Raw genomic sequence first — 13,027 nt, 5'->3', positions numbered from 1 at the left:
AATTTCCTAGGGAGGTGGAGAGCTTCCCTTTGGTAAATGTGTTCAACCAGAAGCTAAATAGCTACCTGCTATAACCTCGCTTTTAGATGAATTTCTCAAATTACTAAAATTCTTGTTTGAATGAAAGAAAGTTGTAAGATTATAGCAGCTTAATATAGTTAAAATCAGCAGGTATTTAAACAGTGTATGCAGTCAGTAAATGTAAAAAATATATTAACTACATTGACTTCTTTTCCTAGGTGGAATTATCTTCAAAATACAAAATACTGATGACTGTCCGCTTGCATAATTGTACTATCTACTGTATTATTTCAAGAGTTCTTTATCTTCAAAATTCAAAATACTGATGACTGTCCGCTTGCATAATTGTACTATCTAATGTATTATTTCAAGAGTTCTTTAATAACAGTATTCCTATCACATTACTGCAAAAAAGAAAAACAGTTAAATTGTGTACATTTGTTTTACAATTTATGTCAAAAACATATATGCATTCAAAAAACCCCAAAACATTACACAGAAGAAATAACAACTGAAGAGTTAGGAGGAAATAAATTAGACAAGTAAAGATGACATCTTTTTTCATAATTGCCACTGTGGTAGTGTGAGAACGCACAACTGTAATTATGAAATAAGCATACAATTCTGGAATAAATCTTCTGCATAGGCCAAAACTATAAACATGACCCCTAAATCAGTTTATAATTCTAGTTATACTTCTGAAATGCAAATCTAGATATCTGCTTTAGTTCTAAGTTGCTGAACTCAAAACCATAAATTACAAGATATTCTAAACTTTGAACTATTGTATCATAAATGCTACTTTTCCCTGCCAAACACATAAACAAGCAAACAAACAAACAAATAAATGTGCATACTTGTCCACTTGTCCTGCATTGTGATTGTTCTCTGCTCTCATCCGTGTCAGTGCAGCAGCAGCTTCATCCAATGCACAGCTGACAGAAGAAGTCAATCTTCGGAGCACCTCAGGATCTGCGAAGGCTTTACCATCGGCAGTGGACAATTTACCAATCCCTTCAGCGTATGAGTGTTCATCAATCAGATTAGTATGAAAGCCACACAAAAAATGCAGAGACACTATTTTAGACTTCAACCACATGCATTATTAGTTAGCACCAGTAGCAAACATGCCAAAGAACTAAATGTTCAATTGCTTAAATATATTATTTAAAAACCCACTAAAGCTGGCTAAGACAATCCTCATTGCATATAATTCTAGCTGCTACATTTATGGAAAACCTAGACCTGAAGACCCAAAGGTGCTTTTTCAAGAGGCAACTGGACTTTCTGGTAACCAGAAAGTCCAGCTGCCTCTTGAAAAAGCACCTTTGGGATCACCATCATCTGGATGACTGAGAATCTCCATAGAATCTAGTCCAAAATAAAGGAGGAGAAGGGCTCCTCCCAAATAAAGGAGGAGAAGGGCTCAGGGTCATGGAATATAAGGCTTCCATTATTTTTTTAACTACAGTTTTCCCAAATTTTCAGGTAGTACAAAGACTGGTGAGGATTCAAATTAAAAGATGTTTACATGCACCTATATAAATTAATCCATTTCCTAGAAGTTTAAGATGATTAGAACTATTTTAGATCACTATGAGTTGGATGCAGAATTAACCATACTTACAGTGAATGCTAGAAATTGATGTGATTTTATGTAGTAATTCATTATAAAAAGCTGAGGATAATTAATTTTGGATCCATTTTTTTGCAGTACATTAGCTATTTTCCTTTATCCCTTACCCTTCTTAATTAATACATTTATTTCATTCATACATGTACTACTATTAAAAGTTTTCCACTGTAGAGAAATATAGATTTTACATCTTTCTAATGCAAATTTTATTTATTTCATACTTAACAATTACAAATTCTTTAAGATTTGTTTAAAAATTAAATGTTTTTAATTTTCCCTTGGTCCCAGTAGATCATCTCATAATAAAAGGAACTTTTCAAGAAAGATACTACCACTGGAAAATAATTCATTGTGTCACTTATAGCTCATAAGGGATCTAGACCAAATTTTTATATAAGAATTGTACTAAATTTCAAGTTGCTCTAGAGCAAGAATATTTTTAAACATTCAAACAATGATATGAAGTATGCTGGCAATTATTTATTTATATACAGAAACCTTGTTAGGATCAAGAATCTATCTCTAGCAAACAAAGTCTATGGTAAGGAATGCATGCATATGACTCATGAAATAAAATGGTTGGAGCCAAAGTTAATATCCTTTTTATTTCGCACCTCATTCAGCCAATTCACAAGTAATGGCAACCTACCCTGAATCCTCCTAATACCCCACATTTCCTTCTGGTCCATACTGCTAGCATGCTATCAAGTTAGCTATCAAATCTGGAAGAAATTCCAATGTTTATAGAAAATCTCAAACCGAGAGGTCTGCATTACTGTGTCATCTCTTTTTCTAGGTGTACAGAATGTGCTAAGCTTGAAAAATCCATTTAAAATGTCCTGAATTAGATCAATGTATTTGATGTTCATTCTACCTTCCTTCCTTCCTTCCTTCCTTCCTTGAAATCTTGAAATTAGAGAAAGTGCACTAGCTAATAAGACAGTGTGTAAAGATTCTATCCTTGTTGCCATTGACTTAAATTAGCTCAGAAAAGGAGGGGGAAGGATTCAACAAAATTCAGCTAAGTATAATTGTTGCCTTGTCTGATTTACTATTTTTAAAAAAATCCTATGCTCCTATGGATCATAGCATAATTTTGCCACTACATGTAGGCAATATAATTCTTAAGAATACTAGGGAGCTATATATAACCTATGGATTGCCCATTACTTCTCTTAGTCCTGGAAATATATCCAACCAAAAGAAAAAAGGAAACATTATCAATATACTACAATTATTATGATATATATTAATAACATAGCATGAGTCTGACAGAGGTTATGATGGAGCTTCTCCAGTGTGCTGAGCAGAAAATCCAAGAAATGGGTTAACTCTGCTCTTCTGCTTGCTTGGAGACTGAGTCAATCAATCTTTTGGTCATACCTCTTTTGCCTGTGCATTCCCAGTTTTGACTCAGTCTTTGTTCAGAGGAGACATGCAGAAGAGTGCTCTTAGAACAAAGAACGGAGTTATTCCTTGGATTCTGGAAACTTACAGTAAGGTCCCAGCTCCGTGTAAGCCTTTACAGACAGTGAATGGCTAGGCTGGTTCCCCTGGTCTGTCCGGCATAGCCGTCTCACCCCTTCTGATTGGCTGGCTCCCCCAGTCTGCCCAGCATAGCTGCCCTCATCACGACTGCATCCGGCAAAGCCACCCTGTCTGTTCATTAGCTGGCTCCCCAGTCTACCTGGCATAGCCACCTTCATCATGATTGGCTTCCCCGGCCTGTCAGGCGCAGCCATCTTCATCCCAGATGGCTCCCCGGTCCGTACAGCGTAGCCGCTATTGTTCTGGCTCCAGAATAGAGCCAAGGTCCCTACCCAGCTCCCACTGGCATCGAAGAGGGCTGGAGTCAGTGCCCAGCTGAAGCCTAGTGCATACTCCAAAGCGGCTAGGTGGGAAAAGCCACGGCAGCAAGGTTCCGCTTAGGAACAAGCCTGCCACTGCCCGGGGGGGGGTGGAGGACAGAAAGCTAACATGGCGGACGCCATGAGCCCAGGAATGCTATGGCTGAGTGAGAAAGACCAGGGATTGCCAGCTCAGACCCAGAGCATCCGAAAAGCTCTGCAGGGCCAAAGTCTTGAATTCCAAATTAAAGGCAAAAGCCCTTTCCTCCCAAAGAGCTTCAAAAGCTGAGGAAAAGGACGCTTGGAAGAATCAGAGGCCATTGACGAAAGAATTGACATGGCTGAGAGAGAAGCGGACTAAAGGAGGGGGGAAGTCCCCCTAGAGAGGAAATGGTTCAATTTTCCCACGCTTTACCAGCCCAGCAGTTAAGCCGGCCAATCGATGTAAAGCAACAGATTCCACTATGCTCTCAGGTTGGGTCGCCAGATGGCGCCAGAGAGCAATTCCCTCAATCATCCTTTTCATCAGAAGGCAATGAGATTTTTGCTGATCCACCTCCAGAGGATGAAAGCTGCATCAGAGGCCACCTTTACATCCACAGCGCCAGGACTTCGCCAACAGGAGAATAAATCCTGGAATTGTTGACCAGATGAAAAGTATGATTTCAGAGGCCATAGCAGGCCTACAGCAGGGATGTCAAAGGTCCGGCAGGAGCAATTCAAATACCAGAGTTCAGGTACCACCAAATGTACTTCAATCCTTCCAGTGGTGGATGTCCCAGGCCATAATCAAGGGGTGTGTTTTCAAGGAATCCAGCCGCATGACCATCACCATAGATGCCAGTCTCTTTGGCTGGGGTGCCCACTTCCAGTCCCAGATGGCGCAAAGGCAGTGGTCCCAGGCAGATCTGAGGAACATCATCAACTGGCTGAAGCTCAAGGCAGCCCACTTGGCCCTCAGTCGGTTCCAGGACATGATCTCTGGACACCATGTGCTCATTCTGATGGACGTGACCACCAAGGCCCATATCAACCGCCAAGGGGGCACCCACTCCAGATCTCTCATGCAAGTGGCCGAACAACTGGGCCTCTAAGCAGAGAGACATCTTCTCTCCATCAGAGCGGAACACATCTCAGGGACATCAAATGTACAGATGGACTGGCTCAGCAGAACCACGGTCGACCACTCAGAGTGGCTCCTACACCCACAGCTATTCAGGGAGCTGTCAGAAAGGTTCGGCCCTCTGATCCTGGATCTGTTTGCCTCCCCGTCAAATGCCCAGTTACCCAGATTTTACACCAGGCTTGCAACACCGGGGGTGGAGGGGGTCAATGCACTCCGCAGTCCGTGGCCCCGAGGGCTATTATATGCCTTTCTTCTTCTCCCCCTCATTCCAGGGGTAATCAGGAGGGTGCTAGTAGAGAGGGCAGAGGTCCTACTCCTGGCTCCCCACTGGCCCAGACGTCCGTGGTACACAGATTTGGTCAGTCTGTCGGTATCCAGACCCTGGAGAATTCCCCAGGACAGAATCTCCCTCAGTCAGGGGGCCTTAGTTCATCCAGATATACAATGGCTCCAACTGACCGTTTGGCATTTGAGCGGAGAATCCTGAGGTAAAGTAACTTCTCCAATGAAGTCATACAGACAATCCAGGCCTCTAGGAGGCCTTCGACTAACAGAATCTAGGACTCAACTTAAAGGACCTTTTGTGATTGGTGTTCCAAGTTTCACATTGATCCCACCTCTGTTTCAGTTGCCCAACTCTGGAATTCCTTCAGCAGGGACTAGGCTTGTCCCCTAATAACATACGCAGGCAAGTAGCAGCTCTGGCCTCAGTGTTATCCTGTGGGGATCTGGAGTCTCTCGTTCAACACCCAACTGTATGCAGTTTCATTAGAGGCGCGGCTAACCTAAAGCCCCCCGTAGTACACAGATACCCCACGTGGGACCTGCCTAAAGTATTGCAAACTCTCACCTCGGCGCCTTTCGAGCCGATACAATCAGCCAGCTTACGCTGCCTCACTTTCAAGGTAACCTTCCTCGGGGCCATCACCTCGGCCAGACAAATATCTGAACTGCTGGCCCTCTCTATTTTATTTTATTTATTTATTTATTTATTTATTTATTTATTTATTTATTTATTTATTTATTTATTATTTATTTATTTATTTATTTATTTATTTATTTATTTATTTATTTATTTATTTATTAATTAAATTTTTATACCGCCCCCTCTCCCGAAGGACTCGGGGCGGTGAACAGCCAGAATTAAAAACACACAATACAAATATTAAAATATATTAAAACAAAATTAAATTATCTTAGGCTTCTCCAATTTAAAACCCCGTTACCCATAAAATTCACCCAATTAAAAATTTTAACCCAGCCCGGCTTGCTGAAATAAAAAAGTCTTCAGGGCCCGGCGGAAGGTCCGGAGGTCCGGGATTAGTCGTATCCCTGGGGGTAGCTCATTCCAGAGGGCGGGTGCCCCCACAGAGAAGGCTCTTCCCCGGGGGGTCGCCAGCCGACATTGCCTGACAAGACGGCACCCTGAGGAGACCCTCTCTGTGGGAGCGTGTTGGCCGGTGGGAGGTTATCGGAGGCAGAAGGTGGTCTCGTAAATAACTGGGTCCTAAGCCATGGAGCGCTTTGAAGATAAGGGAAGACCTTTGCATATTTCATTCAAACAGGATGATTCTGCGATTGGACCCTTCCTTCCTTCCCAAAGTGAATTCCTTGTTCCATAGGGCACAGGAAATAATCTTGCCAGACGTCTGTCCAGGACCAACCCACTCCCTACAGAAGAAATGGCACGCCTTCAATGTTAGGAGAGCCCTTCACACCTACATCAAGAGATGGGCCCATTTTTGGCCTCCCAAACCCCCCATGCGTCGCATTTTTGCCCTCCCCAGCCCCCAGGAGCACTCTGCATGCCTCCCAAACCCTCTGTGTGCCCCATTTTTGCAAAAAATGGGCTTGTTGTTGGTCTCCTAAACCCCTCATGCATCGCATTTCTGCCCTCCCCAGCCCCCAGGAGCACTCTGCAGCCCTCCCAAACCCTCTGCAGGCCCTATTTTTGCGAGAAACAGGTGTTTTTGGCAAAAACTGGACGCGTGGGGCAGGGTTTCGGGAGGCCAAAAATGGCTATATTCGGTGTTTAAGAAGCACCAACATTTCCACCCTCTTTTACGGGGGGGGGGGAGTGGGTCTTGTACTCTGAAAAGTACGGTATGTTAACCACTTCTGTTTCAGTTCACATTCCTATTGTTTGCCAAAATCCACCTGTCCCTCATTCTTATTACTGTGACTCACATTTACCACTTTATTTCCTTATCAGCCCACCCAATCCCTCTATGCATTTCCTTACTGCCATCCCAGTTGGCTTTTAATAGGCAGAGGCAGTAAAAACTGTCACTTCCCTATTTTTTAGGCACGTAAGAACACTTTATTTCTTAAAACCATTAAAAGTTAGAATGGATCTTAAAGCTTTAATGCTTAAAGCTCCTCTTTTCCAATTCCCTGCTTAGTGGATCTATGATCCTACTAGTACAAGATCTATTCTAGTATAATATTTTGGACAAATGTTTACTCAACACCTGTTAGAAGATTTCTAGGGAAGGGGAAGGGGTGTTGGTCTTACCTGATACACTCCTTCTCAGTGTAAGGGGAGAGAGTCCAATGGAATGGGTTTTTGCTCCTCGCTTCCTCTTGAGGCTATGTCAATCATTTCCTGGCGATGCCCCCTTCATCTGCGCATGTCCCAGTTTTGATGAAGTTGTAGTGATTGACTTGACAATTTCCAGTGCTGGTTCTGTTCTGTCCTGGACTCAGGCCCTGATGACTGCCAGGTGGGGTTGGACTCTGTCCCCTTACACTGAGAAGGAGCGTGTCAGGTAAGACCAATGCCCCTTCTCCACTGTGTCGGGTAGAATGTCCAATGGAATGGGACATACCAAAGCCGGCAGTCCTAAGGGTGGGTAGCAATCTGGTCCTGAGTCCCCCTATCCATATGTACTTTCTGAAGCACTCGCCTGCCGTAGGCCGCTTTGGCAAAAGCGAAGGCATGCAGTTTGTAATGTCTTATGAATGGGGATGGAAAAGACCATGTTGCTGCCCTACATATTTCCTCTATGGAAGTCTGTGTGTTCCATGCTGCCGTAGTGGCTGCGCTCCTTGTCGAGTGGGCTGTTACTCAACCTGGTTGTGGCAGGCCTTGGCTCTCATAGGTCCTGGTGATGCAAGACCTTAGCCACCGGCCTATGGTTCATGGAGTCACTCTGTTGCCAGCTTGGAAGACTGAAACGATACAAAAAGAGATTCTGTCTTCCTAAAAGAGGCTGTTCTCTTGATATAGGTTTTGAGAGCCCTACTCACATCCAGGGTGTGCCATTTCTTTTCCTGGGCATGAGTTGGGTTTGGACAGAAGTCTGGTAATACTAATTCCTGCCTAGAGTGAAACAAGGAATTCACCTTAGGAAAAAAAGATGGATCCAGACATAGGACCACAGAGTGGACTATACACAGGTCCTCTCTTATGAAGAGGGCTGCTAGCACTGATATCCGTTTGGCTGAGGTGATAGCCACTAAAAAGTCTACCTTGAGAGTAAGCAATTTTAGGCTACATGTCCTTAGTGGTTCTAATGGTTCTGAGGTGAGAGCTTCTAGTACCCTAGATAGTTCCCAAGTGGGATATCTGTGTACCATTGGTGGTTTCAGGTTGGTTGCGCTCTTGATGAAGCTGTGTACCAATGGATGTTGTGTCAAGGAATCCACATGACAACACTGAAGCTAAAGCTGCAGTCTGTCTACATAAGGTACTAGGGGAGAGTTCCTTGTCTAGCCCTTCCTGGAGAAACTCTAGTATCCTAGGCATAGATGTGTTCATTGGGTCCAGATCCTTTCTGGAACACCATATACTGAAGATCCTCCATGTTGCATTGTAGATTGTGTTTGTAGAGAGCCGCCTGGCAGCCTGTATGGTTTGTATGACTTTATCATTGAGTTTACATAGTCTTAGAGCTGCCCATTCAAGTGCCAGATGGTCAGCTGTAGCCAATGTGGGTCTGGGTGCACTAAAGCTCCCTGGCTGAGGGAGATCCTGTCCGGCAGTATCTTCCAGGGCTGAGATACCGACAGACTGACCAGGTTTGCGAACCACCAGTGTCTGGGCCAGGATCAGTTCCCCGAACCTTCTCGTCAGCTCCCTGAACAGGTCTGGATGCAGTCGCCACTCTGACTGATTGAGCCTGGCCCTGCTGAGCCAGTCTGCCTGTACATTGGCTACCCCTGAAATGTGTTCTGCTCTGATGGAGAGCAGATGTCTCTCTGCTCATAGTCCTAACTGTTTGCCCTCCTGCATGAGTGTTTTGGAGTGAGTGCCCCCTTGATAGTTTATGTGGGCCTTGATGGTCACATTGTCCATCAGGATGAGAATGTGTTTCCCTATGACCATCTCCTGGAATTGTTTCAGGGCTTGGTGTGTTGCTCTGAGTTTCAAGCAATTGATGTTGTTCTTGATATCTCGTTGTGACCACTGTCCCTGTGCTATCTGAGACTGGCAGTGTGCCCCCCCACAGCCAAAAAGGCTGGCATCAGTGGTGAAGGTCAGTTGAGTGGGTTCCTTGACAGGAGAACCTATGGCAGCAGAAATCATTCTCTCCATTTGCATCATCGTTTCTGACCCTTGGGGTCCCTCTGGGAGGAGGCCTGCGGCTGTTGGGGTAAATGTGGCTTCTGGAGCCAACCTCCCCCTCTTCACATGAGGTTCCTCTTGATCCTCTGTCTGCAACAGAATTATAGCAGAGAAAACATCGCTGCTTGCCTTTTGCAACAGGCTTGAAGCAGCACAAATCTTAGTTTCTTGCCACAGAGGTTTCCCTTGAAATTGATTCTTGACACCTCTAGTGGTACTAATTGAGGACAAAGGATACATTGCTGCACCACCATTGGCTGTTTTTGGAGCAGCCCAGGTGAAACGCGGGAAGTTTCAATCCCTTCTTCTTCGGGGAAAATCCTCCCCTTTGTTCCTCTTCCCTTTCGGCCCTCACAATCCTTTTACCAATGGCCTTGTGATGCCTTCAGGCGTCTCTTTCCTTGGCCCTTGTAGTCCTTTGGGAAGGAGCCTTTGTCTCTTGCTCTCTTGCTGCCCTGGTGGCAAGCTTAGAGCTTTGGGACAAGTTGGGAGTTGGTTCAGGAGACCTCTGATCCTCCCCGCTTGTCTCCAGTGATTCCAATTTCACGTGGGCTGCCATTTTCTCTATCTCAGGCTCTTATCCAGGGGTGATATGTTCCCGGTTCAGACCGGCTCGGGTCAGTAGGTAGCGATGGCAGTGGACAGTTTGGAGAACCGGTAAAAAAATCCCTGCCCCCGCCCCCCATGCCCAGCTGAGCCGTGCGATCATCAGAGCCTTTTTTTTTCTTTTAAATGGCTCTAATGAGCCAAGCTCTGACGACCCCAGCTGAGTTGCCTGCTAATCGGTAGCAAAAATCCCTCCCCCTCCCCCTCTCAGCTTGCTTACCTTACTGCTGGTCGCAACACCTTGCTGTAATCCCTGCAATCCATTGCATCAGCAAGCAACTGAATCTCCCTGCCTGCAATCAAGCAGGCAGGGAGTTGTGGACTTCAACTCCCAGAATCCCTCAGCCAGCAAAGCAAAGCTGGCTGAGGAATTCTGGGAGTTGAAGTCTACAAGTCTTAAAGTTGCCAAGGTTGGAGACCCCTGTTCTATTGGGTAAGTTTTTTCCCCCTTTGGGAGCTTTAAAAAAATAGTTAATTGGATTTTTTTTTAAGTTGTTCCTTTTTTAGACCTAGCCATTTAAAGTTTAGGAAGTTTTAAATTTAGCTACTTTTATATAAAAATAAAAAAACAATATTTGTGCAGCTTTCTGAGATTTAGTGTGTTTCTGTAGTGTTTCACTCTAATTACACAAACACACAAAATCTCACAAAGCTGTATGTGGAATTTTGTGTGTGTAAAGTGTGAAAGTTGGTTTTTTGGGCTTTTTGTGGCTGTGTGAGGTTCCCGCTTGTTGCAGGGGCCATTTTGGGTCTAGCACAGCTGCTTTTATATTGTGGGTGAGCCAGTTGTGTTGTGTTGTGTTTTGTAGGTTAAAAAAAGGCAAAGAAGTGACATTGACTTGGCCACGCCCACCTGACCAACAAGCCACATCCTCCCAGTCACCTTACCACCACGCCCACAGAACCGGCAGCAAAAATTTTTAGATTTCACCCCTGCTCTTATCGCCTCTACTCTGCTCCTGCAGATGCAATTGCTCCCCTCCGCTCCATATATTGTGAGCTTCTGCCCGCAATTTGGAACGGCGGTGCGGCTGCTATGCCAGGCTAAGCCGGGAAGTCAGCCTTAAGTCCCTGCGCCTTGCCATAGGGAAACACCGCCCCCCTTGCAGGTGGAGTTGCTGGTGACTCCGAACTGCCACTGCTGTCCTTGCTGGGGAGGGAGAGGGCTAGCTGCTGTGCCGGGCTAAGCCGGGAAGTCAGCCACGAGGTTCTCTGCACTCCAGAATTGGAGTCGCTGTGGAGTTTTCTGCGCTCCGGGGAATGGAGTCGCTGCCCTTTTACGGGTCAGCCTGGGTCGATGAAACCCGAAGCTGCCGCTTTGTTGGCCCTCCTATGGCTGTCTAATATCCTGGAGCCGATCTTACTGTTTGAAGTCCAATGGAATGCTTTCTCTTTCCTCTCCAGCACTTTGCTCATACATCCGCTCTCTCGAAGGCTGAGTCAAAACTGGGACATGCGCAGACAAAGGGGGGCATGGCCAGGAAATGATTGAGGAGTGAAAACCCATTCCATTGAACTCTCTCCCCGACACAGTGGAGAACATACCAGTTAAAAAGGCAACCTTTTAAAGTTAAGAAACTACCTCTAATCAACTTTCCTATAGTTTTAACTGCCCTTGGTTTGCAGTATGTTCATCATCTCAACGTAGTTCCTCTGAATATGCTACAATAACCATTTTCTTCCTACAAATATTTTAAGGGTCATATGGGACAGAGATTGCAGATTCAAAAAGTTTCAAGTATCAGCAGGACATTATAATGGATAGGATACATAGCTTTAACCACAATATTGCACACAAGCACCCCAAAACCATATTCACTATATTATATCCAAAATGCAACCAAGAACTTAGTTCACTTATATTTACTGAAAAAACAGCCCAGGTACCAGATTTAGATGTTTTGAAAAGTATCTTAATATGCAGGTATGCACGAGAAGGTTTATCCATTCTTATACAGCCCCAAGCCTTTTAGAACCTTAAAAATAAGAACTACCAGTTATAAAATGACACTCCATTTTTGCAGGCATATCTTAGAGGAGTCACATGTTAAGTAATTGATCCATTCAACAAGCAGATTATGGCATTCTAAACAAGTGAAACTAGAATTGGGTGGGTATGACATTCTTGATGTTATTGAACTATAATTCTCAGCTGTTTCTATTAGTATGGTTAATTCTGAATAATATTGGGAGGGGAAGTTCAGCAGCCAGGAGAACCAAAGTTCTTCAACTCTTCATTCGTTTCCAGAAACTTTTCAAAGGCAGCTCACGTAAATAACACCTCAAAAGTACACTTCTGATATAATTAAAGCATGACAACCATAAATGAAAATGAATACTCTATACCACGGGTCCCTAGGCACCGATCTACAAGCAAAGCCCCACTTTCAGGATGCACGCAGCATGCGAAACCATGCCCCCTCCGATCCACGGAAAAACCTGTCTCCACAGAACCAGTCCCTGATGCCTGAAAGGTTGGGAACCACTGCTCTATACGAAGTTAACATATTGTGAATAGATATACTGTACAAGGTAGTACTCTCTTAATGACAACTGGAATTTCTATTGCTAATTAATGCTGTCATAAAGTGTGATGTCATGAGATGGCACCACTTAGTGACGATTCTGATGGTTCCGTTGCCATCATTAAGCAAGGAACTCAGATAATCACAACATCTGACTTGATGACTATGTTAATTTTACGTTATATTTCTGTAATAGAATTGTCAGTATTGTCACTAAGTGGTGACACCATGCTTTATGATAGCATAAATAAAATAGAATAAAAAGTAAAAGGGTTGGAAAGGGAGCTTGGAGGTCTTCTAATCCAACTCCTTTCTCAAGCAGGAGACTCTATACCATTTCAGACAAATGGTTGTCCAATCTGTTCTTAAAAATCTCCAATGATGGGAGGAGGAACTTTCCAATTCCCCCTTTGCAATATGAACAAATCCACTGTATCCATTTTTCATTATATATTTTATGGATGAAGCTAAACAATTGTTTCCTTATGTTTTCTCCATCGAGAGGGAAAAACGTCAGTCAGAGTGGAGATACGTCCCGTCCAGCCAATAACCGAGACCTTTGAAAGCCAAGGCACCACCCCTTAAGGCTGCCCCAGTTCTTCGTCTCGGTCTTCGCCTGACAGGACATGTCCTCCTCTGAAGAACTTGATTTCCCTCACTTCTTGCTCGTTTTAGCGATTTCCGAGTCCTGCTTCCATC

The 13,027-nt window shown here is 44.3% G+C and overlaps 1 protein-coding gene across 3 annotated transcripts in view; it reads right to left on the bottom strand.

Annotated features, from left to right (window-relative positions):
* Positions 1-13,027, bottom strand: part of ANKHD1 (ankyrin repeat and KH domain containing 1) — a 170,280-nt gene that overhangs the window by 123,527 nt on the left and 33,726 nt on the right. For all 3 annotated transcript variants that reach the window (XM_070940827.1, XM_070940828.1, XM_070940829.1), the window contains exon 3: positions 879-1,035. In XM_070940827.1, coding sequence (XP_070796928.1) covers positions 879-1,035 — 157 coding nt within the window. The remainder of the gene's footprint in view (positions 1-878; positions 1,036-13,027) is intronic.

Source organism: Pituophis catenifer, unplaced genomic scaffold (genome assembly GCF_029215685.1).
Source record: "Pituophis catenifer annectens isolate HBS135680 unplaced genomic scaffold, rPitCat1.0.hap2 SCAF_3, whole genome shotgun sequence".
In the NCBI taxonomy this organism is placed as follows: Eukaryota; Metazoa; Chordata; class Lepidosauria; order Squamata; family Colubridae; genus Pituophis; species Pituophis catenifer.
Note: the sequence above shows the minus strand (reverse complement) of the source record. Positions and strands in the feature narration are given on the sequence as shown.